Genomic DNA, 25005 nt, shown 5'->3' with positions numbered 1-25005 from the left:
ACCAGATCTCTTCATAAGCTACCTTGCATCCAATCGTCTCTCCCAACAGTGATTTTCTGGCACATTTCCCCTACTGCTATCAGTTTCTTTCCCGACAATTATGAATCGCCAGGTACTCAACAACGGCGTCTACATGCTCTCTGACCTTGAGGAAGAGTCCAAAAAGACGCTTCCCCAAATGGTCCACGAATTTTACAACGGTGGTGCGATGGACATGATCACGTAGGTCAATTGCATGAGATCCAGAGCTTGAAGCTGATCGAACTACCACTAGTTGCCGGGAGAACGTCGAAGCATTTAACCAATACAGAATTCGTCCCCGTATTTTGGTCGATGTTGGTAACATAGACATGTCGGTAGAGGTCTTCGGTCAAAAGGTAGACATTATTTTTAGGCCATCTTTGCGCGACTAATTACCCGTTTGCATAGGTTGCCGCCCCTCTTGGTTTTTCTCCCACGGCTTTTCAAAAACTCGCTCATCCTGATGGGGAGATAGCGACGTCAATGGCGGCTTCCAAAGCCGGCATCCCTATGTGTCTTTCCACCTATTCAACAACCTCTATTGAAGACGTGGTGACCGCTGGTCAAGGGGCCATCCCTTATGTGATGCAGTTGAGTGTAATGAAGTCGCGTGACGCCAATTTGGAGATTATCCGCAGGGCTGAAAGTGAGTTTGAACGTAGCGGACAAAAAGCTTACCAATATAGAGGCGGGATGTAAGGCTCTTTTCGTCACTGTAGACTGTGCAGTCTTGGGGAGACGACTGAACGAAGCGCGAAACAACTTCACTCTCCCAGACCACATCGAATTGCCTCATATGCCCGCTGATTGCGACTGGCGTAATTTGGTGGTGGAAGATGACCGCCTGAAGTATGGTATGTTATGATAGGCCGATGTCTGCCAATGGACTGGCTGACGCTTTATTAGATGCTTCGTGCACCTGGAAGACTCTTGTAGACTGGGCACGGTCACACACCAAAATGCAGATTTGGCTCAAGGGCGGTAGGTTTCAGGTCTCGCCCAAACTGTAACGGCAACTGAGATCGTACAGTGTATACCGCCGAGGATGTCGCTCTGGCTATTGAGTACGGCATTGACGGCGTGGTAGTGTCCAACCACGGTGGTAGACAACTCGATTCAGTGACGGCTACTTTGGATGCTCTGCCCGAAGTGGTCGAGGCTGCTGCCGGTCGCATCCCCGTCCATATTGACTCCGGAATCAGGCGGGGAACCGACATCTTCAAAGCCCTTGCTCTGGGAGCTGATCACGTCTGGATTGGCCGGGCGGTAATTTGGGGTCTGGCGCATGATGGCGAAGCGGGAGTTTCTCTCGCAGTTAACCTCTTGCTCGACGAGCTTCGCACGACTATGGTGTTGGCAGGGTAAGTTTCTCCTCTTGTAACTCTCTTCTTAGCGTGCTTACTAGCCATGCCACAGATGTGCCAACGTTAAACAGATCACACGGGCCCACCTCGCTCGCAAAGGACTGGACGGACGCCTTCATAAATTGTAGGTGGTGGGCGCGCTGCGTTACAGTCTCTGCATAGTCTTGGTTGTATGTACTGCTTTTTTGGGCATTTTGGACTGGAAATGGGTATAAGGCGCTGTTTACTTGGGCGTTTCACAGACGTTCCGAGTTATTTGTTTCATAACCACACGATACGGCCTATGAAGCGCACATAGATCAGCAAAGGCATTCAGCACAAGCAGAGAAGAGTTCAAGGTTCATGCTTACCACATTAACCAATGTCGTCGTTAAGGACCTTTTTCTACGTAAGGGGCAGGAGCTCATATGCGACAATAATAGCGCCCGGACCTTGGACAAAATGTTTTCCAATTGATAGCTCTACAACCTAACACTACAATCCTGGCACTCCGTATGCATATGCAACTGCCTTTGATGATCCTGATAATCCTTGTAATGCTGTAACAGATGGCTGTTTTACGTATATATGGCTGCACGACAGTGACTGTCGAATGCCGAATGTCCGTCGAGATGGTGCATGTTGCTGCCGCAGATGTTTACGTGCTAAAATGAAGCAAAAATTACGTAATATTAACGGGCGATCCGAAGGCGTTCAAGGCGGATAAGATTACCACCTAGCAGGCCCAAACGGAGTGTCCGTCTTGTCACCTCCGACATAGCTCACTCTGCCTGATGTCATGCATTCAGTATGGTACTTAATTTGAATCATCCATGCACCTCTTCAACAATGTACCCACCTAGTATCTGCTCAGTTTTAACACTTCTCCTATCATGAAAGTTATCGTACTTGGTGCAAGCGGTAAGCAGCCCCCTATTGATCAGTAAGCCAAACGCTGGATCATTAGCTCACGCATTAAGATAGGTTTTATCGGCCACCGAGTAGCTCTCGCGTTTGTTCAAGCTGGTCACTTTGTCTGGGGTCAAACTCGTTCGGAATCCATTGCGGCTAGCACGTTGTCCCCAAACGAAATCTTGCCCATTGTATGCGACCCTCACTCTCCCGAGGGTCAGAAAAAATGGGGAGATCTGGCTAAAGACGTTGATATTGGCAAGTTACTATTCCCCACATCAGTGAAGCCCCGGGTGGTAACTGACAAGTATGGTATAATGCAGTGGTTGATTGCATTGCTGCTTCGGGGCCTGATAACGCCCTTGCTTCGTTCAAAACTTTCCTGTCTGCCGTCAAAGATCGACAAAAATGGGGCCCTAAGCCGACTTATATCTATACAGCTGGGCACTGGGTCTTCTCCAGGGGTGCAGGTGGACTTGATAAATGGACGGACGAGCGACGTCCTGCCAAGGCTGCGCTGAACAGTCCAACCATTTGGCGCAACCAGGTTATGGAGCCTGTATTAAGTAGTGAGCGGTTTGGTGCTGGAGTGACGACGACATCTGACCGCTACTGTAGATGAGAATGTCAACGGCATCGTCATTGCTCCCACATGCCTTTATGGTCGATCTGGCTCTTATTTTGCTTACTACCATTTCGATGCTGCCTTGGCTGCTATGGAAAAGGGTCAGGAGGAGTTTGAAACTATAGCGAAGGATGATTCCAGGCTTTTGACTATCCACCATGATGATCTGGCCGATCTTTATGTGCGTGTTGGAGAAAGGGTGAGTTTCGGAACCCATATTGGCCAAAGTGCTGATTTTTGACTCCACACAGTCTCCTGCTTGTAAAGGCCAAGTCTTCATTGCCGCTAATCCAAGTCCCGAGTCTTTGAAGGAGATTCTCAACTCAGTAGTCCGAGTTACCGGTTTGAAAGGGTATAAAGCCAAGGAAGCGACTGATGGTATGGCTTGATTTTTCATATGTTTTGAGTCGAGCACTGATAAGCATCAAATTAACAGCGTATGAAAAGTTTTGGGTGTCCACCTTGCTAGCAAAACCTTCTCTGGGGACTGCATTGACCGGTTGGCGTCCCAAGCGCCTGCCTCTGACGGACGGGATGGATATCTACTGGGTGGGTCAGTCGTTGACTTGCATACATAGTGACTCATTTGTCAGCAGCACTCGTATGTTGCAAGCAAGAAAAGAGAGGAGTAGATCGTCTGGATTCGAGCAGAAACGTAACTTCCCTATTTTTTTGTTATTTAAAGGTTGTTGGTACGCCGATACGACGACGTGCTCATAATTCTAAGCTTATATCAGTACATAAGAGGCTTTCCAAGGTAATTCATGCCTGCGAGACTATTGCCTTGCATTGGCCGGCATTGAGAATTATTTATGAAGATATATCACCGAAATGAAGATGTATGTTGTTCAGAAGGACAGTACTTGGACATAATGACGCAACACCACTTTGATCAAGATATTAATAGAATGTGTATATTTACTGAAAAAGAGAGGCAGGCAACAACAAGCTGGTCGTGATTCCGATCGGCTACTAGACTCTATCAGAACGCAGGATTTCGTTGAGATTCTTGTTGGCCGAGAGACGTAAAGGAATAGTTGATAAGCTTGCGGGTACGCATGATGTACAGTGCGAGTATTTGCTGTATCATCAAGTTCTTGTACCGTGGAGGGTAGACGATTGCACCGTGGAGAATGGACGAGCGTAGTTGCATTTACAATTTACCTAGGCGATCTAGTGTGAAGAATTGTGAAAAGTGTAGTAGTAGTGGGGATCGAAATGAAATTACGTTATAGGAGAACATGGGCGGCCATAAGAAACACCGGAGACCAAACGCCAACGGCCTTTGAATGATCGGCCGGACAAATGATTGCTGATAACCGCGCACAAGTCTCCTTTGGATGTGGTTGGTTGCCGGTTGGAGAGAATCGCAATTTCCGTACATCTTGGATCGTCTGCGTGCACCGGTCTGGGTTTATTACTGTGGGTTACTGTTAGTGTGGGTTAATTACTGTGGATTGCCGTGGGTTAGTTTGGGCTTATATGCATTTAGCTGCCGATCTTCGCAGCAAAACCCGCTTTATCCGGCCCCCGCACCCTGGTCCCTGCCGATGTCTCGCGCCCAACGACGTCACCCCGTCTCTCAATTTTACGAGGACCCTTATCGCAAATCGCAAACCTGTCAGGTTCTCATTTAATCCTTAGCAATTAGAACCCATTCAGCAATAAACACTTGCCCGTTGGCGTTGACGGTCTTAATACCCGCACGACCTCTATAATGTTTAGCCCGACACCATAACAGCCAACATACTAACGGTATACCACCTTCAGGATCATTATATGAGAGCGGAAGACAAACAGTAGACATTGAGACGATGCGGTCACCGAGTAAGCGGGGGGATCTCGAGGCCAAGTACGATGTCGTACTAGACTGTGAGTGCGCTCTACTGCTTTTTCATCCCAATGTTTCTGTAGCAACCCGTGCGGCCTGCGCGGCAATTGGTGGTGTGTGAGAGAGAGGCCTGATGATGATGGGGGGCGGAAGTGTGGCGGATGCCTCATTGCGGGCATTTTCTTCCCCAGCCCGATCCTTATATCACCAACCAGGTTCATCTGCATCCAACTTCTGACCCACGTTCATATCTTCACTTCCATCTCCATGTAATGATCACTGACATGATCCTTCTCCTCTCTGCCCCGCAACTTCTGCCTACTTGCGCTTCGCCCCATCTCGACCGGCTCCGTCACTTTCTGTTCCTCAATAACCTCCCATCACCTCTTTATCCACCTCCAGTTCCCAATCTCGAACTTCACTCGGCGGCAGCAAGTGGCAACGTCGGTCTTGTTCACTATGCACTCACCCACGGGCAACCTGTAAACTCGGTCTTGCATGGAGTGTTACCCCTGCACGCGGCATGTTCTGGTGGAAGTCTTAGTGTGGTCCGAATGTTAATTGAACAAGGGGCGGATGTCAACGCCCCCAGGCTGCCAAGAAGGTATAGTGATGGCAAGAAGGGCACAGCGCCGAGTGTCGGTACTGCTGGTGAGCCTCCGCCACCCTACATCTTGTGATATGCTGATTACCCCCTAGGTTCAACCCCATTGCATTTTGCAGCTGCAAACGGACACGCTCCCATTGTCCAAATGCTTCTGGCGTGCGGTGCAGATCCTTCTAAACCAGACAAGAATGGGCACACACCCGAAGATCTTGCTCGACTGAGCAGTCACGAGAACGTGGTGCGCGTACTACATGCTTTTCAGCGATTGCAAACTTTGGACGCGGAGAGTAGGTCATCCAAGTCCGAAGTTACCGAGCCGCTGAGTCCCAGAGAGTCACATACCAATCTGGAGCAAGCTGAGCAAGCTTCGGCCGTTGTGGGATCTAGGAAAGGGAAGGAAAGGGCATTTAGTCTGTCTAGTGTCAAATCTGACGGAAGCAGCGCTGTGCGGATGAAGAAAAGCGTAGAAGCATTGTGGAAGAGAGGTTCGAAAACGTCTATGACTTCGGCAACAGAACAAACGCACACACACCATCATCGTGCTCCCCCACCGCCTAGATTATGCCTGCCGGGCGAGTTCTCGACACCTCTTGATAAACTCTCTTCCCCTTTTGAGATAGACACCCCCACCTCCCCCTCACCGCAAAAGGGAGACCATAACCCTCTTTGTAATAGCGCCCCGCCTTCCACCAATGGAAGCGATGGAAGCCCGAAATCACTCAACCGACAGCTCAGCAATGACTCCCAAAGCAATCTTTCCTCCATTGCACTCCATTCCCCACCAGCGCGAACGCCTTCTACTCCGCGGAGCAGGCATAACTCTCTTTCTTCTCATCGTCCATCTTTACCGTCTATCATTGAGAAGGCTGCCCATCCAGGACAGACGTTTCGTGCTGCCATGAAAGGGCATCAAGACAAAGACGACGGGCTTCACACTGCTTTATCGGGAGGTTCAAAATCCCGTGGTCGATTCTCTCATGGCGATCTCAAAAAATCAACCAAACACCAAGCTCATCATCATGTCCATGGTCTAAAGAATTTCTTTCGTTTGGGCACGAATCGTGAGCGTTCGCCAAGCCCACCTGCAAAAAATGAATTTGCCAAACCGATCGCTGGGGAAGAGCTTGATCTGGGCATGGAGAGGTTAAAAAGAGCTAGTTTAGACTTGGAACGCAGAGATATCCCTACACTGGACGACAGGTCGCAGGGATCGACTTCTGCCCCTCCAACAAAATCAAAATTCTTTGAAGAAGAATCTTCGACTTTTGATTCCTCTCTCACGAGTTCATCAACCTCGTCGTCTCAATTGCCCGCGGTTTTTCAACCGCCACGCTTACCCCCTCGCCGAAACTCTCCTCCTGCGTCAGTCACGCCAGTTATTAACGTTGTACCTTCATTGCGGCCCCGTACCGGTAGTGAAGTCATTGCACCCAGCCCATTAGCCAACGAGTGGGCTGACAACGATTCAGACGGACAGAGAGACACATTTAAGGGTATTCGAAGAGCTAGAACGGAAGTCATTAGGCAGCCCTTGTCTAGTCCCCGTCCCAATTCTCCTACGGAAAAATATTCGCCCACCTCGCCGGGCAAGCCTCGCGCCTACACTCTCCCTGGACTTTCCACTCCTATTTCAAACAGTAAGCCGTCAGTGAATGGCATCGGGAAGACGGACGACCTTGATCTTAGAAAAATGGCAGCTGAGGGGTCAATTAGAGAATGTGAGAAGAAAAAGGATCAGGAGGAAAAGGGAGGGGATGCTGAGGATGAAGAAGGAGACGGAGAAGAATGGCACGATGCGCTTACGACAGGGGACGACGAAGAACGCGCATTGCAAGAGGGCCATGATGAGATAATTCGATTGACGGCTTCGGACAATGCAGACATTCGATCGGCCTCTCTTCGTTCCAGGGCGAGTAAAAGTGGCCGAATCAGAAGCGGAAGCATCGGTTCCGTCACGACGGATGCCTCTCACATATCGTCACCTCCTTCAACCTTCCGAATATCTAATATCTCAGACGACCCTGATCCACTCAGGCGACCGAAACCCGCACCACTCCCACAGCCTTCCTTGCGTGCAGATTCGCGCGTAAGAGGTTTCTCCATATCATCTAACTCCTCCGGTGCGTCTGCTGCCGCCCACTCTAATCTTCAGACGGTATCTACGCCTTCGACCAGTTTGACACTTCCGTCGGCCTTATCTGTCACTCAGCCGGTCTCTGGCGTAGTTGTGAGTGGTGGAAGTGGTGGATTCCCACCTGTACCAGAGCATGAAGCAGTCTCCCATCCTTCGATTCGACGACGTTTGACGTCTAGGACTATATCGTCCCAAGCCGAAGCTCAGGAAGCGATGAAACAGAGTGAAAATGAAATACTACAGCTAGCTCAATTACCGCCTAGCCTAGACTCGTCGAGAGACTTGGCAGCAGTGTTGGCAGCATATGGGGAAAGTCATGAGATGGTCAAAAAGTTTGCGGAAGAGGAGAGAAAAGAACAGGAGGATCAGGACGAGGCATTCAATGTTAGAACTACTGTGGAGGGAGATCAGGAGAGTTTTCATACTGCCGATTCAGGGCGAACGAAAACAAGCAAGATCAGCTTAGACAGCAAGGGAGCAACATCGCCTGATAGAGGCAGCGTTGGGAAACAGCTGCGTGAGTCTTTATGTTCAGTCATTGACGGTCGCTTATCTTCCTTTAGCCTCTCCGTTGACACCTTTAATTGGTGTTGATGTCCCGAGAAATAATTCTCACTTGTCCAGCATCTACGACAAACGTGCCGCTGCCTATCGTGAGCGCATGACTGCCCTCACTTCAGCACCTCTTCCATCTCTTGCTTCGGTATCTCATCACCAGAGACCCCCATCCGTATCACGAACCAGCCGGCAACGAGCCAGCTCAGCTCATGAGACGTGGCTGGACGTTGGGCCTAAAAGCCGTTTGCGATCGGCATCTGGCAATTTGCCGATGGGTCACAGCATCCATGGAGGTGGTTTTCGAGATAGGAGCAACCCCACTTCAGCTACGACAAGCGAAATCGGTGATGAAAAGGCAGAGGGAGAAGAGGGGGAAGAACGATATCCCCATATCTCCGGCCCCGTGCCGGTAATGTCCAATGTTCAGCCTGGTCAACGAACTCGAAGAGGATCTAATGCTAGCACCGCATCACACAAAGCTCACAATTACACACTCCCGCCATCGATCCACCCTCAGCCCTCCCGCAAAGGTCTCTCAGCAGGTACCCGCAAGTACACCCCGGCCGCCAACTCTGGTGGAACTGCCATCGGTCTGGGACCTTTAGCCCCCACACCATATGCCTCGTTATTTTCACATAGATTTAGTGGACAACCGCTCAACGACGACGAGAGCGACGACGAGGAGCAAGAAAATGGTGATTTTACAGTAATCGAGAACGATTGGCGCGGTGGTAGAGTGATTAGCCTAGACGAAGTCGGAGCGGGGACGGAAAAGAAGAAGTGGAACGGGCTAAAGAAGTTAGGAAGACACCATAAATAGACAAGCACAGACTGAAAAGTTGGTTCATGCGTGTCCAGTGTAGCATTATCATTCATCATCATTACCATTGCAGACCAGTTTTTTTATTGTACACGACATCATTTTGGTAACTTCTTTCATCTTCTTATCAATGCTACCAATTTTTGGTGCCATTCTTGTTCATTAGTATACCCTGTGTTATTTATCTCGATTATCAGTATGTGAACACTTGATACCAGTCGGATCCATCATGAGCCTGATATCATCACTGTAATAGGTGAATTAAAAGATACCAACAAGCAGTACGAGTAATCGGAAAAATTGCATGTTTTGTCTCTTAATGATAGCATGTTTTCTGCATTGTACAAGTCTACATCTACTTCCTAGCTCCCACCTATGCTGAAATCTTTTTACCCTTGACTGCCTCATGCATTGCGTACTCCTTGGAGACCAGATGACTAGTCTTCTCCACCAAGTCAAGCACCTTGCTGACATCTCCGCTCCATGCATTCAGTACATCGTTCACATTTCTCTTCTTTCTGAAATCGACAATACCCGCCGGGCGATCAATTCGGGCATAAACACTCTTGTCAGTCACGAGCTTGCAGAGTGTCCGTTCGGTGGTGAGTAAGGGGAGGTCGAGAAGTTCTGTGAGCCGCTGTATGGTTATGCGGGTGTAATATGAAGCTATAACCCGAATGTTCTAAAGACAAATTTTCAGTAACCGCAGTGATTTCATACCGTATCACTTACATGTTCGATAATCCGCTTGTGCAACTGATCCCATCGAGCATCACCAGGGTTGTCAAACTTCTCGGCGTCCTTCTGGGATTTCTCGGTGACGCCAATCTTCTTGCCTAGTGTTGACCCGGGTGCAAAAATAGGAGACTGACGAAGAGCAGGGCCATAGATGCCTTCAATTCCGGACCAGCGCATCAGTTCCTTCGTAACAAAGCATTTTAGGAGATCGCTAAAGCCATTGGTTAGAGTGTGTGATAAACAAAGACAGAAAAACGTACAAATGAAGAGGAGCTTTTTGTAGAGCAGTGTTGGCATACAACTTATGGAGCATGTCGGATTGCTCGTTGTTATAGGATGCAAGAACAACGTAAATCATGATATTCTCGATGACCTGAGCTTATATGAGCTTTGACCGAATAAGTTATATATTATAAACTCACACTGAGTTCTTTCGCTGAGTCATTCTTAACTTCTTCTGTATCCCATACTTCTTGATAAGCTTGACAAGCTTCAAGATATTCGTCGTCTTGCAAAGCCAATTGCACCATCAAATCATAATATCGCAACTTAATATCCTGAGCAATTGTTAAATGGATATTCTCTAAACTGTGATGAGAATACTGGGTCTCACCTGGGTGTCCTTGTCCTTTAAATAGACCCGGTTGATCTTCCTCGATCCAACTCTGACTCGCACCCAATTGCCTCTCATACTCTCTAATCTCATTTGTTCCAGGATGCTAGTATATTGTCAGCAGATTTTCGACCTATTTGGTTTAGTCTGAACGCACAACTCGGTTTTTTCACGCTTATCCATAGTTGAATAGGTCTCAACTTGTAAGTCAGACAGGAGGTCCGCCGCGACGTCAAGATGTTCTTTAGCAGTAACAGGCTCGGCCTTGGATTTGTCCTTGTCCTCAGGCTTAGTGGACGGCGAAGTTTCAGGGGTTGCTGAAGTTGAGTATCTGTTAGTTACATTGGTATGAAGCAAAGAGTGAGAGGTGCTTACGTGGAGCTTCTTTGGGCGCAGTCTCAGCAAGTGCTTCGTGATACGCTGAGAGCATGACAGTCAACCTTGCCCTTTGAAGTTCCAAGAAGATCTAAATCTGTCGTTAGTTTCTGGGAGCTCTAAATCTTTCGACTTGACACACCTTGCCCTCCGTGATATCTCTCAATGTCTTAACCAGCTCCAACCATCTATCCTTTCCACTCCGAAAATTGCCCTGTTCTTTCTGCTCCTTTAACGCAGGCAACCACGCCATTGCTTCATCTACCATTCTCACGACAGGTTCTTTCAGTTGTCCGTGTTTCTTAGACATGAGGGCCAGTTGATTATTCAGCTGGTCCAGATTGTTGGCTTCCCAGCATAAACGGGCGATAAGAACGAGGAGAGTAGAGGTGGAGGACATGTCGGACGCATTACGGGTCTGCTTTTCTAAAACTGTAATCTTCTCAATGGCTTCTTCAAGCTTGCCATTCTGGGTCGACAGATCAGCTAGGCGCCATCGTCAGGTGAAATGTGCGAACCTTTGCTAGCTGCTCCGCCTCAGCCTGGAGCGCTTCCACCTCGGCCGTGAAATCTCTTTCCTGCTTTCTAGTGTTGAGAGACATGTTGAACGCAAGTTCGTGCTGCAAGAGGAAGTAAGACTGGAGATGAGAGCCAGGAATATGGACGCCTGCGTTCCATCTTGACCGAAGACGCGACAGCGTCATAACAATCCGCCACGCGAAGATAGTCCCGAAACCCCGGTAAGGCATTTGGTTTCTGGGCAGTGATACTCGATCGTACACGGACAAGAGATATGTGTGTGATTGCATATTTACATGCCTCATCAGTTCGTAAATAGTTACTACGATTCAGCAGAGTAGAAGCTTGGAATGATGTACTACAACACTACTTCTAACATAAAAAAATTATACTCTTTCCTCCGTCGGAGACATTTTGTCAGAGGTGGCCCGATCTGTGTGCGTTACCAATCCATAAACAATGGCTGCAAAGCAAACGTGATCTAAATAAACTGCGTGCTCTCTGCTGTACGCCTTTTATTTTACTACTGTATTTGCCTGAGTCCAAATGATGTTGCACTTATCATCTTTGTCCAATGCACCATCCAGATGGCGACAAAAACACTTCGGCTCGTCCGTGGAAATCGGCATCCTCAAATAACGCCGGGCTCAAGGCTGTATAATATCAGCGAAACGTACTATCATATGAGGCCAGCAGGATCGTAAAAAATCATAACATATCATGAATTACACTGTAGCGAAAGTATCCGTGCGTTTTCTTCCTATATCACAAAAATGGCTTACGACATCAGCATAACAGCCATACCACGAACTATCCCTATCATCCACTATCCGTCACGTCCCGTGTGTCTACTCATCAATGACGATCGCATCCCCTGCGCTTCCTCCTTGTCCACTAGTCCTTGCCCTTTTTTGCCTCCCCGCTCCATTTGTCGTTACAGCCGCTGGTTGACTGCTATTTCCCCGTGAGCTATCTCCCAATACTTGTATATCGCCTTCATCGTCAGAATCTCCCACTTCTAGAATGACGCGCCTTTGACCGGCAAGCTGCGGTGGAGGCGCGGGCGATGTAGAATCAGGGAGAGAGCGCGAGATTGTGCGGCGTAACGCAGGTGGCTGAAGTTTTGGTTTGAGCTGCGCAGGTGGTGGATTCGATTTAGGTAGTGCGAACCTTTACCGTCTCGACATTAGCACTCGATCAAATCTTTGTGAATTCCTGGAACTCACTTTCTGACCCACTCTCTGGCGGTCGCGTCGTGCTTTCTTCTATTGTTCCGATATTCCGAAGCAATGGGTGGAACTAGGGGATCTGCCGGATTTGGATCGGTCAGAAGGGAGGACAAAGAGAGTATGACTTTATATAATGAGAGGGCGGGGGACCAGGCGGTCTTCAAAAGCTACGAAAGATTCAGCATTAATTGCATATGTATCCAAAACAATAGACATACGTCAAGACCTGACGAACATCAGCAACAGTATGGTCGTCAAGCAGAAGGCACTTACAGATAGCACCGTTAGACGCCACATTACAGTGATAGACCTTGGTCATAAACTGCAAGTGAGGAGGCGAAAAGCTGCGACTCAATGAATGATGATCCCCTTTGCATATGTATTCACTCACGGGTAATCATGAGGCACTCTAATGTCCACATCAAAAACGCCACCTTCGTAAGGCGAACCGACCGGTCCAGGTATTCTCGCCTTCCAGTGTAAGATGTTGGTTTCTTCAGGAGCAAGAATGATGGAACCGAGGTCTTCTTTGGCCAAGTCAGCGATCTCTTTCTTGATACGCTTGGTGGCCATTTCGACGTTTGGTGGGCGTGTGGGTGCCATGGTGGAGGTGGTGGAGGGGAGAAGGTGGCAAAGATAGTGCTTTTATGGGCGATAGGTAGAAATGAGAGGTGAAAATGAGAGCAAATGGGATATTGGCGTGTAATGGCAGCCGACGGCGACAAGAGGGTAATCAAGAGGGGAATGTAGTGGGAAAAAAAGGATGGACTTCCTGGAATCGCCAGCCGGTTGACGAGAAAGACGAATGAACGGTTATAAATCCTCGATACAAAAAAGCGCGCGCGTGGAAATCACGTGTTCATTATACGTAATCGTCGTCTCGGAGATCGACATCTCGTTCTTCGCGTTCCTAGTCCTCCTGTCCTTTCGTCCTGAGTCGGTCGTACGTACGTAACTACGAGATACGTGTAGTGGGTATATAGTGGTAACAGTTTGTGGTGTCGTGTTCGCGGCTGTAGGTTTGTTCGCCTCGACAACAACCGGGCAACCACATGATGGCCATTGAGTATATACCAGTCAGTCCCAAAATGCATCTGCCTATTTGTCCGAAACCTCACACCCTTCAGTAGGTCGGGAACTTTGACACAGCTGATCTCACAACATGTTTCGCCCGGCATCTCCCCTTTTCTGGCTCAGTCTATTTCCTCCAGTATCCTTGTCCGTGGTTTGCCGTATTCTCAAATGTCAAATCCTCGTCCACATCCATCGCGCTATCATTGAGCTTCTTTTTGGCTCTTGACACTTTAGAAGCAGCTCCGAGGTTTGACTTTGCAGCAGCCTTGTCAGCCTTGGATCTTCTATGCTTTTTAGTCGTATCCTTGGAAGGGACGGGAGGTTGTATGCGCATGGCAAACGCTTTGCCTGGCCCGCCTAGATGAGATTTCTGGAGGTTGGCCCTTTGTCTTTCAAGGAGGCTACAGCCAGCATTAGCTAGGTAAGGAATTGAATATATGGCACGTACGCAATTTGGTCCATCTGATTTGACGGCTTGTTTGCTTTGCCTATTCTATCCAATAACTTTAGCCCCAACGGCTTTCCGTTCTCCTTTTTATTTGGAACCGAAACGCGAGCTTTTTGCTTTCCTTTGGACCCAGATTGATTTGCATTGCTTGAAGGCATCTCTGCGTTTTCTGTTAAAGCACGATTCGCTTTGCGGGCTGAGGAAGAAGCACGAGGCCTAGTATGTTGCAAGCCCTGAGATGGATTCGCAGAACTGCTCCCAGCAGCATTAAACGACGGATATTTGTGGCCCAGAGGAAGTATGTGATGCACAGATAGTCGATAATCTAGTGCTTGTCAGCCGCCAACAAGAGCGATCAGAGATGGGGCCATCAAACTCACTATGATCGATCACTTTCCCGTTATATTCTACCCTCAGGCGCTCGGCGTCAACCTGCGTATCGACGCTGACTACGGCGATACCCAGAAAATGCCCGTCAGGTTGATGCATGTTAAATACACGTGTTGTACGGGGTAATCTCAGCGGTGGCTTGGTCAATGCTTCCTAGTCCAGGGTAAGCTGATGTAAATCAATTCCTCCAGAAGACGGAATGCGCACGTAGAGGTCCTGAGAAGTGAGCCCCGCGGGAAGGCCGGTAAAAAGAACCTTGAACTGCTCTTTGACGGGAACATGATTCTCATACGGCTGGGGAGGTGGTTCGGACTGACCGTAATATCCGCGATATGGGTTGGAGTACTGATAGGACATTCGAATGGGTTACAGTTGTGGACAAAGTCGGAGACGCTGGTTAACGAGAGATTAGACGACTCGATGGATTTCAGCTGAGCTGTTTTCGGCTTGGACGCGAAAGCATGGATAAAAGTCATGACATCAGCAATTCACACGGACTTGGACATCCGAGAAGCCGAAGCAGCCGATCAATGGCGGCTGCCTGAGTGTTACAAGTGCGCCATTCCTATTCTTCGACCCTTTTCCTGTAATACTTGGCTGCATTCTAACTCGGTATCCTCCCTCGAACCATGTCTGCCAAGACAGCACCCAGCGTGCCTCATGGCACGTACAGCCTCGACCTCTCAAGCCTCAATCACCCAGAAGATGAGCTGATAGCGATGCGTTGTGAGTATCTGGGCACTTCTGCAGTTGCGCCTGTACAGCCCCGAGACACCGACATTGTTGGAACGATGTATCGCTGATCTTCTCGCTATAGACGCATTTAAACCGGCATCAGTAACTCATACCACTCCTGGTACTTATTATCCCTCACAAGGTTCTTCTACCAGCCAACCCGCACAGGTCGTGTTTGACGTCAAGAACGGATCCCAGGTTTTCGACGTGAGGGAGGAAACTATGAAAGGTCGAGAGTGTGTGATGATCTTCAACGAAGAAAATAACGTTAGTTCCTCTGCTTCTGATCTATTGACTGTATTGGCTGATCCACGGTAGACATTTGAGCTTCATCCCTTGTCGACAACACTGCATCTAACTGTCAATCGTAATGCGTCACATACATACGCCACCTCGACATCCAGTACAAGCTCTTCTTCCTCCTTGCCGCTTGCAGCAAAACTTCATACAGCTCAGGAAGACCCCCCTGAGATATCCAGCCAGGCAGAGGACGAGGAAGCAGGGAAAGGAATGCCCCGCCCTACGAAAAGGGCCAAGACGACAGTAGCTGAGAAGAGTGAAAGAGATAAAGGAACTTCACCCCCACATGAGGACTTGAAAAACTTGAAAGGAAATCGAGGAGTGGGCAAAGGCGGAAAAAGTTTGCCACGGAATAAGCCTCTTGAAAGTGCCCCTATACCTGTCATTGGTTCCGCTCGCACACGGTCCATCACAACAAACGTGAAGAACAAGGGTGGTAAAGGTAAGACTACAGGAGCAAAGAGCAAGGCCAAAGGGAAAAAAGCGGAAACTACGCCTCGTAGCAAAGTCAAGAGCGCGGAGTATATAGAAGATTCGGATGAAGAAATTGGGGCGAGCGAAGAAGTGCAACTTCCACCCAGTTCCGCAAGAAAGCCTAGAGCTAGAGGGAAAGAGACTCGAGAACAAGCGGAAGAGGAAGAGGAGGAGGAAGACGATATGGATGAATTTGCCAACCTGCTTGGACAAAGTCTAGCAGAAGGCGGGGATTACAACGACGCGGATGCTGAAGGGGAAGACGAATTTGAGGAGGTCCTCACTCAACAGCTGCAGCAGCAATATGCTCAAAGCGATGCCGGACTAGGGTATGATGACGAGGATGACGAAGAGAGTGAAAGTGAAGACGAGGATGATGAATTGGGAGGGGCCAGATTGGTTGTACGGCAAAGCGGAGGTGAGCCTATGAACGTGGCGGCGTTATGACGATGCTAATGGGACTATGTAAAGTGATGGACGATGGCTCAGAGTGGATATAAAATGAGGGGCATTCACGGATAGCATCCAGCATCTGGTGCCCTTTTTGCTATATCATAACATTGCTTGGTAGTGCTTGTAACGGTGTAAAAGTTGTGCTTCTGTACATATGTTTAGCGATAGGATTTTGTATATACGTATATGTCATGGCACATGATGATCTCAGAAATCTTATCAGCTATTATTGCATTTTGCAAGACGACGAAAGCAACCCGAACATGCGTGTAGTACTTTTTCTACGCTTTGGTAGTAGTGGTGGCCGGCGGTCCTGACTTTGTACAGTACGAGCAGGTGATATACACAAGCGCTCGGGACAGGAAGAATGTCATGTAGCGTAGTACATGCCTTGGCTTTCTTAACGAAAAGCCATCCATCTGGTGGTCGGTGGGACGAGAAAAGAAAAATGTAGATAGAACAACGACCAGACATCGACAGCAGTAGTAGTATGTAGTCACCGACTCTTCTACAAGTTCCGGGGGATGTATTGCTCTATTTGCTTGTATCTTTGCAAGACTAAATACAGCATATAGCATGTAGTAGAGCGGGTGTAAGTCGCGTAACAATCTTGCATACATATTTCTCAAATTACGTTGATCAAGTAGCAGAACAATATGCTTTAAACATACAATACAAGTTGCCGACAACCAACTGTTGCAAAAACAGGAAAAAGTACGCCAAGCACCACATAGATGTGAACTGAAAACACCACAATGAACCATATCACACTAGGCTGCTACTTCCCTCCATCCCTTGGGGCCGCCTTCACCTACGCTGTGCTCACCATCAGAAACAGACGCAGGAGTAGAGACCGGAACGGCAGTCGACACCATCGCCGGGTCTGGTGACTTTTCGAGGTTCTCGTGGTGCTCGATCTCTTCCTTGTCTTCTCCCAACACAAATCTCGGCCTTTCCGGTTCGTCAATTTGTGCTTCGTTGGCTGCATCCGCATCCTCGTCAGAATCTCCCGCCCCCTCGGGGCGAAGTCTTTCAAGCATCCTTTCTGCCCCGTCGGGAAGTGTGGGTGCGAGTGATTTCGTTGTCCTTGTTGTACGGACAGATGCACGAGACGAAGGTCGAGCTGGCACGTTAGAGGCTTCAGGAAGAGCTAGGCGAAGGAGTGAAGTATATGGCTGTCGACAAACAGGACAGTACCATCCCTTGACTTTCTTTTTCCTTCTCTCCCTCCCTGTTGCTGTCGTGCCGCCAGCTACCTGAGGCACATTACCTCCGCTGCTAGCACCACCGCCAGTGCCATTTTCACCAGACGCATCACCATTCTGCCCAGTTTCAGCAGAGTCCATCTCCTCTCTTCGGGCCACCCTATTACCTGCACCAAATTCAACCATACCCACGGCACACTCTCGACAGACTACCAAGTGTCGACAAGGAAGTAGCACAACGTCTCGGGGAGACGTCAAGCAAACGATGCACTCGTTAGGCGTGGAAGCGTAAGGGTCGTCAGAGGTTGGTGGGTATGCAGGTGAAGAAGATGCTTGAGAAAGACCAAATATCTCCTTGAGGAGGAATGTGTGTGTACCAATCTAAATAACATGTCAGAATGATGAAGGGTCGGAGTAAAACCGAACAAGACTTACAACTGCTTCACGGCGGGCAACTTTGACGACCCACACTCTCTTGCCACCTTGAGGGTTCTCGCTGCCATTGGGATCGTTTACCCATGTCCCAGTGATGAGAATGTGCGTAAGTTGGGCATTTCGTCTCTTTAAAGACTCGCCTAAATGTAAAATCAGCACAAGCATATTACGTCCCCTCCTATACATCAGAAAGATGACTGATACCAACCTTGCGGGCCAACACCATCGATTCTTATCAGGACCCTCATTCCTTGCTCAATAGGCTTCTTCTCTTCTTTTGCCTCTCCTTCTTTCTGCCCTTCACCCTGATTCGTCATCTCAATTTGTGACTCTTCGAGACCACCGCTATCAGCCCTGTTGCTTCTGAGGAGTCCAAACCTCCTCCTTCCCTGATTTTCTTGTTGACCTTGAGTTCCCACATCAAGTTGATGGACCTGCTCAGCCGGATTACCATCCGCTACTAGTGTGTCCTTCTTTCCATCATCTCCTTCCTCCTCCTTTTCCTCAGTTGGCACCTGGATCGCGGACCTTAAATCAATGGCGAATTTCTTGGGCAGCTCGAAAACTTGGCCAAACCCTCCTGGGTGCAAGCCGTCATAGAGCAATCGGGGTTCATGGTCCTCCAAAATACTTTCTTTCCCCTCGATGGGAGGTTGGGGCGTAGGATATAGAAGAAGAGAGATGCGAACGGAAGGGGTAGTAGCGTCATAGGAAAATTTGAGGGTGTGCAAGGGTGGAGCGAAGTTTGTTTCTTCGCGCTCTCCCTTTTGGTGTTCATATGCGATCGGGGTAATTCCATCGTGCTTGTTGGTCTCTTCGACTGGTTCGGATTGCTCAACTTGCTGCAGAAGCAGTGTCGGTCGTTTAAGGTTCACTAACGCTTGAAGAGTTGTAGTCGGGTGCAATCCCTATGCTTGCATCAACATCGCCCTCTCAGAAACTTTCCGACACAGAAACTTACTTCATCAGCCTTGGTTTTCTCAACCCATTTTTTGACGACATCAACACTAATTTCTTCTTTGGCTCCATCGGTCCATCCCGGCTCATCATCTTCGCCGACATCCGGACCGAACACCGTCTCCCTTCTTTTAACTTTGCTTTTACCATTTTCTCCCTGTACATCCGCACCCGTGTGTACATTGTGAGCGGCATCAATGACGAGGGTCTGTTGGATGGGCGCGGGAATTTGACGGTTGGGCAACAGTGAAGGAGCTCGAAGGCGAGATGAGCGGAACGTACCCGCGCTAGATTCTGTTAGCTGCGAATTGATAGGCTGCAGGTTAACATACTATGCGTTCGTGTACCAGCCCGAGACTGAACCCATTTGTGACATTGCGGAAGATGTTAATGATAGGCGAGGATGGAAATGGAAATGGAGATGAAGATGGAGATGGAGATGGAGACGAGAGAGGAGATGGGAATTGTATAGTGTTTATCGGGTAAAAGCCCGATGGCCGGATAATATTTATATCCTACCGTGGATGCTGCCGTGGCTGTGTCTCGCGGAGAATGGTACGACCTCCCGAGTAGTAGTACGTCTCCCCATATACATGATTGCTGTACCAGTACAATACATACAATTAAATGCAAGTACGTAGAGTGGTAAGCATTCCCATCTCCCGTCTCGTCTCCATCTCCGTCTTCATCTCCATTTCCATTTCCATCCCCCTCCAGATCCCCGATGCCTGCCTCGGTCTCAACCACCGGGAGATCAATACAGTTTCAGAACCTACAATGACAAGTTTTGCATGGCCAGCACTATGTACTCTATGACGGCTGTTTACCTCAGATGACTGTTTCCGTACTGTGATGACAGGCGACGTCCATGAAGCTAGATACTGAAATAATCGCATAATCACCCTCAAAAAGAACCAAAATGCTACCAACACCATGTACTCTAATACTGTGCCACCGCAGGCCTATTGGGAGGTATAGGAGGAGGAGGCAGCCTCATTAAATGAGTGGGCGGGGGTGGCAGAAGACGTGGTGGCGGAGGAGGCGGCGGACGGTTGTCTGGGAGGTCTCCGTAACCATTATCACTGAGAAGATAAGCCATGTTCATACTTTCGCCATTAGTGCGAGTGGACTGTCTAATGGTAGAACTCGACTTCTGAACGGAGGGCGGAGGGTGACCAAGAGAAGAAGCCCACAATCGACGCTGGTGTTCAAATGATGATTGGCGAGGAAGAAGATAGAGTCCACCTAGATATGCAATGGATGCAAGCTGCGTTTCCAATTAGCAACCGTGCAGACAGCCTACAAAATCGGAACGCACAGCAACAATGAGTCCCCATCCAGCTTTCCATCCAATACCAGGTTTACCTGTGCCAGAGTACATACCCCACTCCGCATCCAACCCCTCCCAAACCGTACTCCATCCTACAGCAACAATGACCAAACCAAGAACCATGTGGATGAAGTTAGTTGGGCCCCGACCGGCGGTTGTTTGCAGGCGATGAACACGTTGGTAAAAGTGCGTAAACAGTCCCAAAAGCGTTTGAAAGATACAGAGGACAAAAAGTGCTAGACCAAGTTTCTACCCCAGCGTCAGCGCCTAAACACGATAAGATTGATTTATCCACTGACTCTATGGGTAGAATTGTATCCTCCCGAGAAGTTGGCTTTTGCAATCCCAAATGCCGCAACTACTAACCCAAATCCTAGCAATCCATTGACAGCGCCATGCACAGGGAACCACCATCTCTTCTCTGTCAGGCCTCTAGCTATCCTGGGAACCAGAATTCCCGCAGGGAAAAGCGCCATTGTTGCTACGGCCCCGCACGCCACATGAGCAATGAGCGCCTGGCGGGAGGTAGTGTCAGAAGGCGACTCGGAGTCCGCTCCAGAATTGATGGTCGTATTTGTCGAGTTCATCAGTGTCGAAAGCAGATTCAATTTAGTATTCCCACTTGCAGTGTGCTGCTTTATCATAGCATTCACAGCAGAGTTGCCTGGATTCTTCCTAGAGTATGCCCAAATCAAAGAGGTTTGGTTGGTAATGGAAGAATTCGAGGGGACAGTAAACGTGATGGAAGTGGAAGAAGAATTAGAGTATGACAGGGAAGACTTTAGAGTCGCCTTGCGTGATGGTGATAAGACGACTTGAGAAATTCAGAGGATTCATCAACATTGCTTTGTTAAGATAAGCGGGTAATGATAAACGCACCAGTTGGCATCACATTGCTGCTTGCTTCTCGTTGGGAAAGAGTAATGGTTCCATCAGAATTGGGCCAAGTAATAACCATCGGCGTGTTAGCTTTTTAATACCATAAGCGTGCGTTCTTTTCCTTCATTCATTACGGTGGCGACTTGCCCATGGTCGACCCGAATCCACTGAAAGGTTTCAATTGTCTTATCAGTTTCCATAGACATGACGGATGAGAGATGCAATAAGTGTAAATGCTCACATAGCTATCCATCCAAAATCATCCCTGGTAATGCTTTTCCCTTGAGGAGGCTCAAGAGTGTCTACAGTTCCGATCAAAGATAGTTAGAGAAGAGACCGTTCTAAATGACATGGTCCTTGGGAAACTCACATTGATCAAGCTTTTGTGAGCTATCATGTTTACCAGTAACACATAGATACTGAGTAGGAGGCATTGTAGGATAAGCATGTGCCAGTCAAGAGGGCAAATAACTTTATAACACGCACACTGTTACACCACTTCTCACCAGTCACGACTGCTTCCACCTCCAGTGCAGTGAATGGGATTAAGAAGGCGGCCATCCACCAGAAGTTGAAAGTAGCGAGCATGCCGCCTCTGTGGAGGCTATATTCACGAATTAAGATCGGTAAAAACAGTCACCAGCGGGTGTTCATGTTCGTGTATTTATAACACTGTTGTACTACTGGCAGCCACAGCGCCGCAAACTTTCTTTGCAATATGCTCATGGCTGCCAAAACCGGCGCGAGAAGAAGTGGTCGCAAATCAGCGAACCGAAATTCTTGTTTTGACTGCCTGATCGATCTTCTCCGGTGCCTGATATTTGCTTCCGCCCATAAATCATGTTAATAAGCTCTCAAGTCCGTCAGAAACGCCGTTATCTCGTCTCGGAAAACGACATCATCTCAACATTGATCTCAATACTTAAACACACCCGCTCTCCTCACCGTTCTCTCCCTACAGCATGACCAAGTTCCCGGCAGCTCTCAAGCCAGCAGCAAGATCTGCCTACCGTGAAGTCCTTCGCGCAGCCAGAATCACTTTTCAGGGTTCGTCGCCCCTTGCACTTTTTTTTCTCCTTGACCCATGTTTATCCTTTTTCAGGCGACTCCACTCGACACCATGCCCTGCTTACAGCCCTTCGTGCCACCTTCTCTTCTCCCACCCTTACCCCTCCACCATCCGCTTCTTCCCCACCTGTCATACCCATTTCGGAGGAAAGTATCGGTGTAGACGACGTTGCCAAGCGCATCACAGAGTGGAAGGAACTGGCTAGGTTTTTGAAAAGGAATGTTGTGCAAGGTGTCAGGAGTGACGACGGCGCATGGAGTGGGTACCCTAGTTATCCTTATGTTGATAAAGCTAAAGACACCGTCAGAACTTCGAGTAACAGAGCACACCGAACTAGGTGACAATGCCTCCGTCAAGAACCCGCCAAAATTACCTACTACTCCATTCCCTAACAGAAATCGAAGGAAATGCTCTGATGCTGCCCCTGCATCATAGATTTATTTTACATTACAAGTCACTATGGGGTATCGCTTGGGTTCGGGTCTGGTGCTTTACGGTTAAGAGTCTCTTCATATATTAATGATTAATGAAACGCCACATCTCAGCCATCGATCCGTACACGAATGAGTTAATCATTTGAGAGAGCCATTGCTTTGACACTTGCGCACTGTGCCGCGAAAAATTGGCTGAGACTATTCCTCACTTTCTGCGGTCACTCATTTCATAGCAACGGATGTCTTCAGTGGTACAACAGCAGAGCTACGCAACGTCCATCAAAATCAGTGAACAGGCTACAGGCTTAGTAACACTGACGCATGTCCCGATCAAGGCACAGTATGGTTCAGCACCTCCTTGAAGGCGGAAAACGTTCTATAAACTAGTATTGGTTGGTCGTTGTTCTGCTCCCGGTGCTGGCTCAACGGTCACTTAGGATATGTAAGGTTAAAGGTGCTGGCCGCGGCAATGGACCGGGGAAAGACATACGAAGCATGGAAATTTTGGACTGTTGCTCCAGTATCGGAGCAGATGGCCTTCAAGGCGATGGACTGCTGTTGTTCGGCTGGTATGGGCTGGAAAAATTGTCTTCGTGCGTCTAATTAAAAACTTAGCTTATGATCCAGTATAGATTGCCGTTCAAAAATTTTATGCTTTATTCAGGAGTGGACGTGCTTTCGAACTTCAACAAGCCGAGGACCACCGATTGAAGTATAATTAAGATCTTTTTTTGTATCCGACTGAGTTGTCCCGACCTGTGTACATTCTTGAACTGAAGTCACATGTGCCTGCAACATATATATATCGTAATCATAATAGTGATGAATACTGTACTTGTGCGGCAACCATGAGTAGTCACGCAGTACTCCGTAGCACTCTCATTTGTTTCATCACTGCATGTAAGAAAAGATATAAAAAAGACAACAGCAACAATTGACAACGGGAGCCATCATCATCCCCGAGGGTATGCAATGACAGCTAAAGTTGTTCTTTAATGAAGAGAAAAATCTGTCGTTACATGTACATGAAACATGTACACCATGCCACCAAAACATCCCTCACCTCTCGAGCGTCTTTGTAATTTTGTGCTTTTTCCTGCTTTCTTCTTGTCTTTTAGCTCTGTTGTCTTGGGCTTCCTCTATTGCTAATTGGCGTGCCCCCCCTTCGCACATGACAGAAGACAGCGAGAGGGTGAGGATTGCGCTTGCTGTTATCTGATTTTTAACGAGTCCCAATCCGTTAATCCTTCTCAGTACTTTATCATGAGAATATTGATGCTAGTGGATTGCCATGCACTAAGGGAAGTATATATTTCTTCTTGATGGTACCATGGAGTTGGCCGTTCTGCACCGTTGTGTAGTACATACCCGGGTATTTGCTACTTCCTGGAATAGCATGGACGTATCACAAAACCAGGCGTCCTTCTGTACGCACCAGTTATGGCAGATAATGCCACAAAGCTTACCATCGGAAGGCTGAGAGCCCATATCTGAGGTAAGTAGAACAGCAAGTCGACGTGAATATGCATGATAACAAGCACTTTTCCGAATACTTCCAGCTATGACTCTAACCCAACAAATCTGCATTACCAGATGCGCTGATAGCAATGATCGTCTAAGAATGATTGTCAGTATAACTCGCATGAGGAACACATCATAATTACCTCATCTTCCAAGTATTTGCTCACAGCGATACTGTCACTCAAACCCTTCCTTCGCCTGGTCTTCAGGACCAAATCCCTAGCTAAACTCTGTCCCATCGCCGGTTCCAAAGGTCTTAGCTGTATGCTGCTGTCAGTGGGATCTCCAGGCACAACACTCCAGTGGTCAAAGCTCATTTGACAGAATGCCTGACCCAATGTTGCGGTCCTCAAATCAGTTTCAAATCCGTTTGCGTCGAGCACAGGAATGAATGCCTTGACGGTGTAGAGCGGAGAACCAGGTTTAGGAATGTCTTTAGTGACATGGCCACGTCGGCGAGAGAGGACTGTGTACACAGCGGCGACGCAATCGGCAGGAGCCTGAACCTCAACATAGTATACAGGTTCGAGAAGACGAGGGGTGGCCAGGAGGAAGGAGGAGTAACAAACTCGTCGAGCGGTTGGGATAATTTGGCCGCCCCCTCGGTAGATAGGTTCTTGTGCGAGAGAGGCATCAAGAATGCGGAATTTGACACCGCGAATGGGTTCGTCACATAGAGGTCCTTCACGGGTACCCCACTGGAAGCCCTGCTTCACGCTTTCCTTGACGCTCGATAAGAGCTTACTGTCCACCTATTGCCCTTCTGTCAGCGATATTTATAACTGTAAAAAGAGATCAACTCGCCTCGGAGGGCAGGGTGTCATTAATCAACGCGTTCGGCCCATTTTCGTCCGGCCCAAAGGCCCAGATGTTCCTGGAAGCCAGCAGATCCCATTGGTAATTGCTCTCAAAGAACTTCCCTCTTTCTTTATTGGTCATCTTCATGCTGACTCTGCCAGCCTCAATGTCGGCGGCA

General features: G+C 48.5%; 10 protein-coding genes across 10 annotated transcripts in view; 5 read left to right on the top strand and 5 right to left on the bottom strand.

Annotated features, from left to right (window-relative positions):
* Window positions 1-100: 100 nt before the first annotated feature.
* CNBD4280 (hypothetical protein) lies at window positions 101-1513 on the top strand (the record flags this gene model as incomplete). The annotated part of the gene is made up of 7 exons (XM_770606.1): window positions 101-222; window positions 275-377; window positions 430-667; window positions 708-875; window positions 928-1002; window positions 1052-1382; window positions 1438-1513. The coding sequence occupies 7 exons, from the start codon at window positions 101-103 to the stop codon at window positions 1511-1513; spliced, it is 1113 nt and encodes a 370-aa protein (XP_775699.1).
* Window positions 1514-2257: 744 nt separating this feature from the next.
* Window positions 2258-3533, top strand: CNBD4270 (hypothetical protein; the record flags this gene model as incomplete). Its single annotated transcript, XM_770605.1, has 7 exons — window positions 2258-2285; window positions 2349-2534; window positions 2600-2845; window positions 2895-3100; window positions 3153-3279; window positions 3338-3450; window positions 3498-3533. The coding sequence occupies 7 exons, from the start codon at window positions 2258-2260 to the stop codon at window positions 3531-3533; spliced, it is 942 nt and encodes a 313-aa protein (XP_775698.1).
* A 1182-nt stretch (window positions 3534-4715) lies between these two features.
* CNBD4260 (hypothetical protein) lies at window positions 4716-8851 on the top strand (the record flags this gene model as incomplete). The annotated part of the gene is made up of 4 exons (XM_770604.1): window positions 4716-4773; window positions 5135-5383; window positions 5432-7990; window positions 8037-8851. The coding sequence occupies 4 exons, from the start codon at window positions 4716-4718 to the stop codon at window positions 8849-8851; spliced, it is 3681 nt and encodes a 1226-aa protein (XP_775697.1).
* A 373-nt stretch (window positions 8852-9224) lies between these two features.
* Window positions 9225-11179, bottom strand: CNBD4250 (hypothetical protein; the record flags this gene model as incomplete). Its single annotated transcript, XM_770603.1, has 9 exons — window positions 9225-9533; window positions 9584-9800; window positions 9850-9962; window positions 10012-10146; window positions 10203-10308; window positions 10360-10519; window positions 10578-10668; window positions 10720-11046; window positions 11096-11179. 9 exons carry the CDS (start codon window positions 11177-11179, stop codon window positions 9225-9227), a joined length of 1542 nt encoding a protein of 513 aa, XP_775696.1.
* A 765-nt stretch (window positions 11180-11944) lies between these two features.
* CNBD4240 (hypothetical protein) lies at window positions 11945-12928 on the bottom strand (the record flags this gene model as incomplete). Its single annotated transcript, XM_770602.1, has 5 exons — window positions 11945-12266; window positions 12323-12492; window positions 12544-12551; window positions 12599-12669; window positions 12717-12928. The coding sequence occupies 5 exons, from the start codon at window positions 12926-12928 to the stop codon at window positions 11945-11947; spliced, it is 783 nt and encodes a 260-aa protein (XP_775695.1).
* A 1938-nt stretch (window positions 12929-14866) lies between these two features.
* On the top strand, window positions 14867-16246 carry CNBD4230 (hypothetical protein; the record flags this gene model as incomplete). The annotated part of the gene is made up of 4 exons (XM_770601.1): window positions 14867-14963; window positions 15055-15239; window positions 15291-16164; window positions 16218-16246. The coding sequence occupies 4 exons, from the start codon at window positions 14867-14869 to the stop codon at window positions 16244-16246; spliced, it is 1185 nt and encodes a 394-aa protein (XP_775694.1).
* Window positions 16247-16969: 723 nt separating this feature from the next.
* Window positions 16970-19172, bottom strand: CNBD4220 (hypothetical protein; the record flags this gene model as incomplete). The annotated part of the gene is made up of 5 exons (XM_770600.1): window positions 16970-17785; window positions 17840-17979; window positions 18048-18747; window positions 18801-19083; window positions 19129-19172. The coding sequence occupies 5 exons, from the start codon at window positions 19170-19172 to the stop codon at window positions 16970-16972; spliced, it is 1983 nt and encodes a 660-aa protein (XP_775693.1).
* A 564-nt stretch (window positions 19173-19736) lies between these two features.
* On the bottom strand, window positions 19737-21593 carry CNBD4210 (hypothetical protein; the record flags this gene model as incomplete). The annotated part of the gene is made up of 8 exons (XM_770599.1): window positions 19737-20063; window positions 20115-20375; window positions 20426-20940; window positions 21006-21095; window positions 21153-21172; window positions 21247-21307; window positions 21376-21424; window positions 21492-21593. The coding sequence occupies 8 exons, from the start codon at window positions 21591-21593 to the stop codon at window positions 19737-19739; spliced, it is 1425 nt and encodes a 474-aa protein (XP_775692.1).
* Window positions 21594-21967: 374 nt separating this feature from the next.
* CNBD4200 (hypothetical protein) lies at window positions 21968-22509 on the top strand (the record flags this gene model as incomplete). Its single annotated transcript, XM_770598.1, has 3 exons — window positions 21968-22052; window positions 22108-22332; window positions 22382-22509. 3 exons carry the CDS (start codon window positions 21968-21970, stop codon window positions 22507-22509), a joined length of 438 nt encoding a protein of 145 aa, XP_775691.1.
* A 1566-nt stretch (window positions 22510-24075) lies between these two features.
* The window catches only part of CNBD4190 (hypothetical protein), a gene marked incomplete at both ends in the record, with an annotated part of 3471 nt that continues 2541 nt past the window's right edge, over window positions 24076-25005 (bottom strand). The window contains 3 exons of the mRNA XM_770597.1: window positions 24076-24123; window positions 24173-24781; window positions 24834-25005. The exon at window positions 24834-25005 is cut by the window's right edge and continues 42 nt beyond it. Coding sequence (XP_775690.1) covers window positions 24076-24123; window positions 24173-24781; window positions 24834-25005 — 829 coding nt within the window. The remainder of the gene's footprint in view (window positions 24124-24172; window positions 24782-24833) is intronic.

This window comes from Cryptococcus neoformans, chromosome 4, assembly GCF_000149385.1.
Source record: "Cryptococcus neoformans var. neoformans B-3501A chromosome 4, whole genome shotgun sequence".
NCBI classification, from domain to species: Eukaryota; Fungi; Basidiomycota; class Tremellomycetes; order Tremellales; family Cryptococcaceae; genus Cryptococcus; species Cryptococcus deneoformans.
This window is presented reverse-complemented; position numbering and strand designations above follow the sequence as displayed.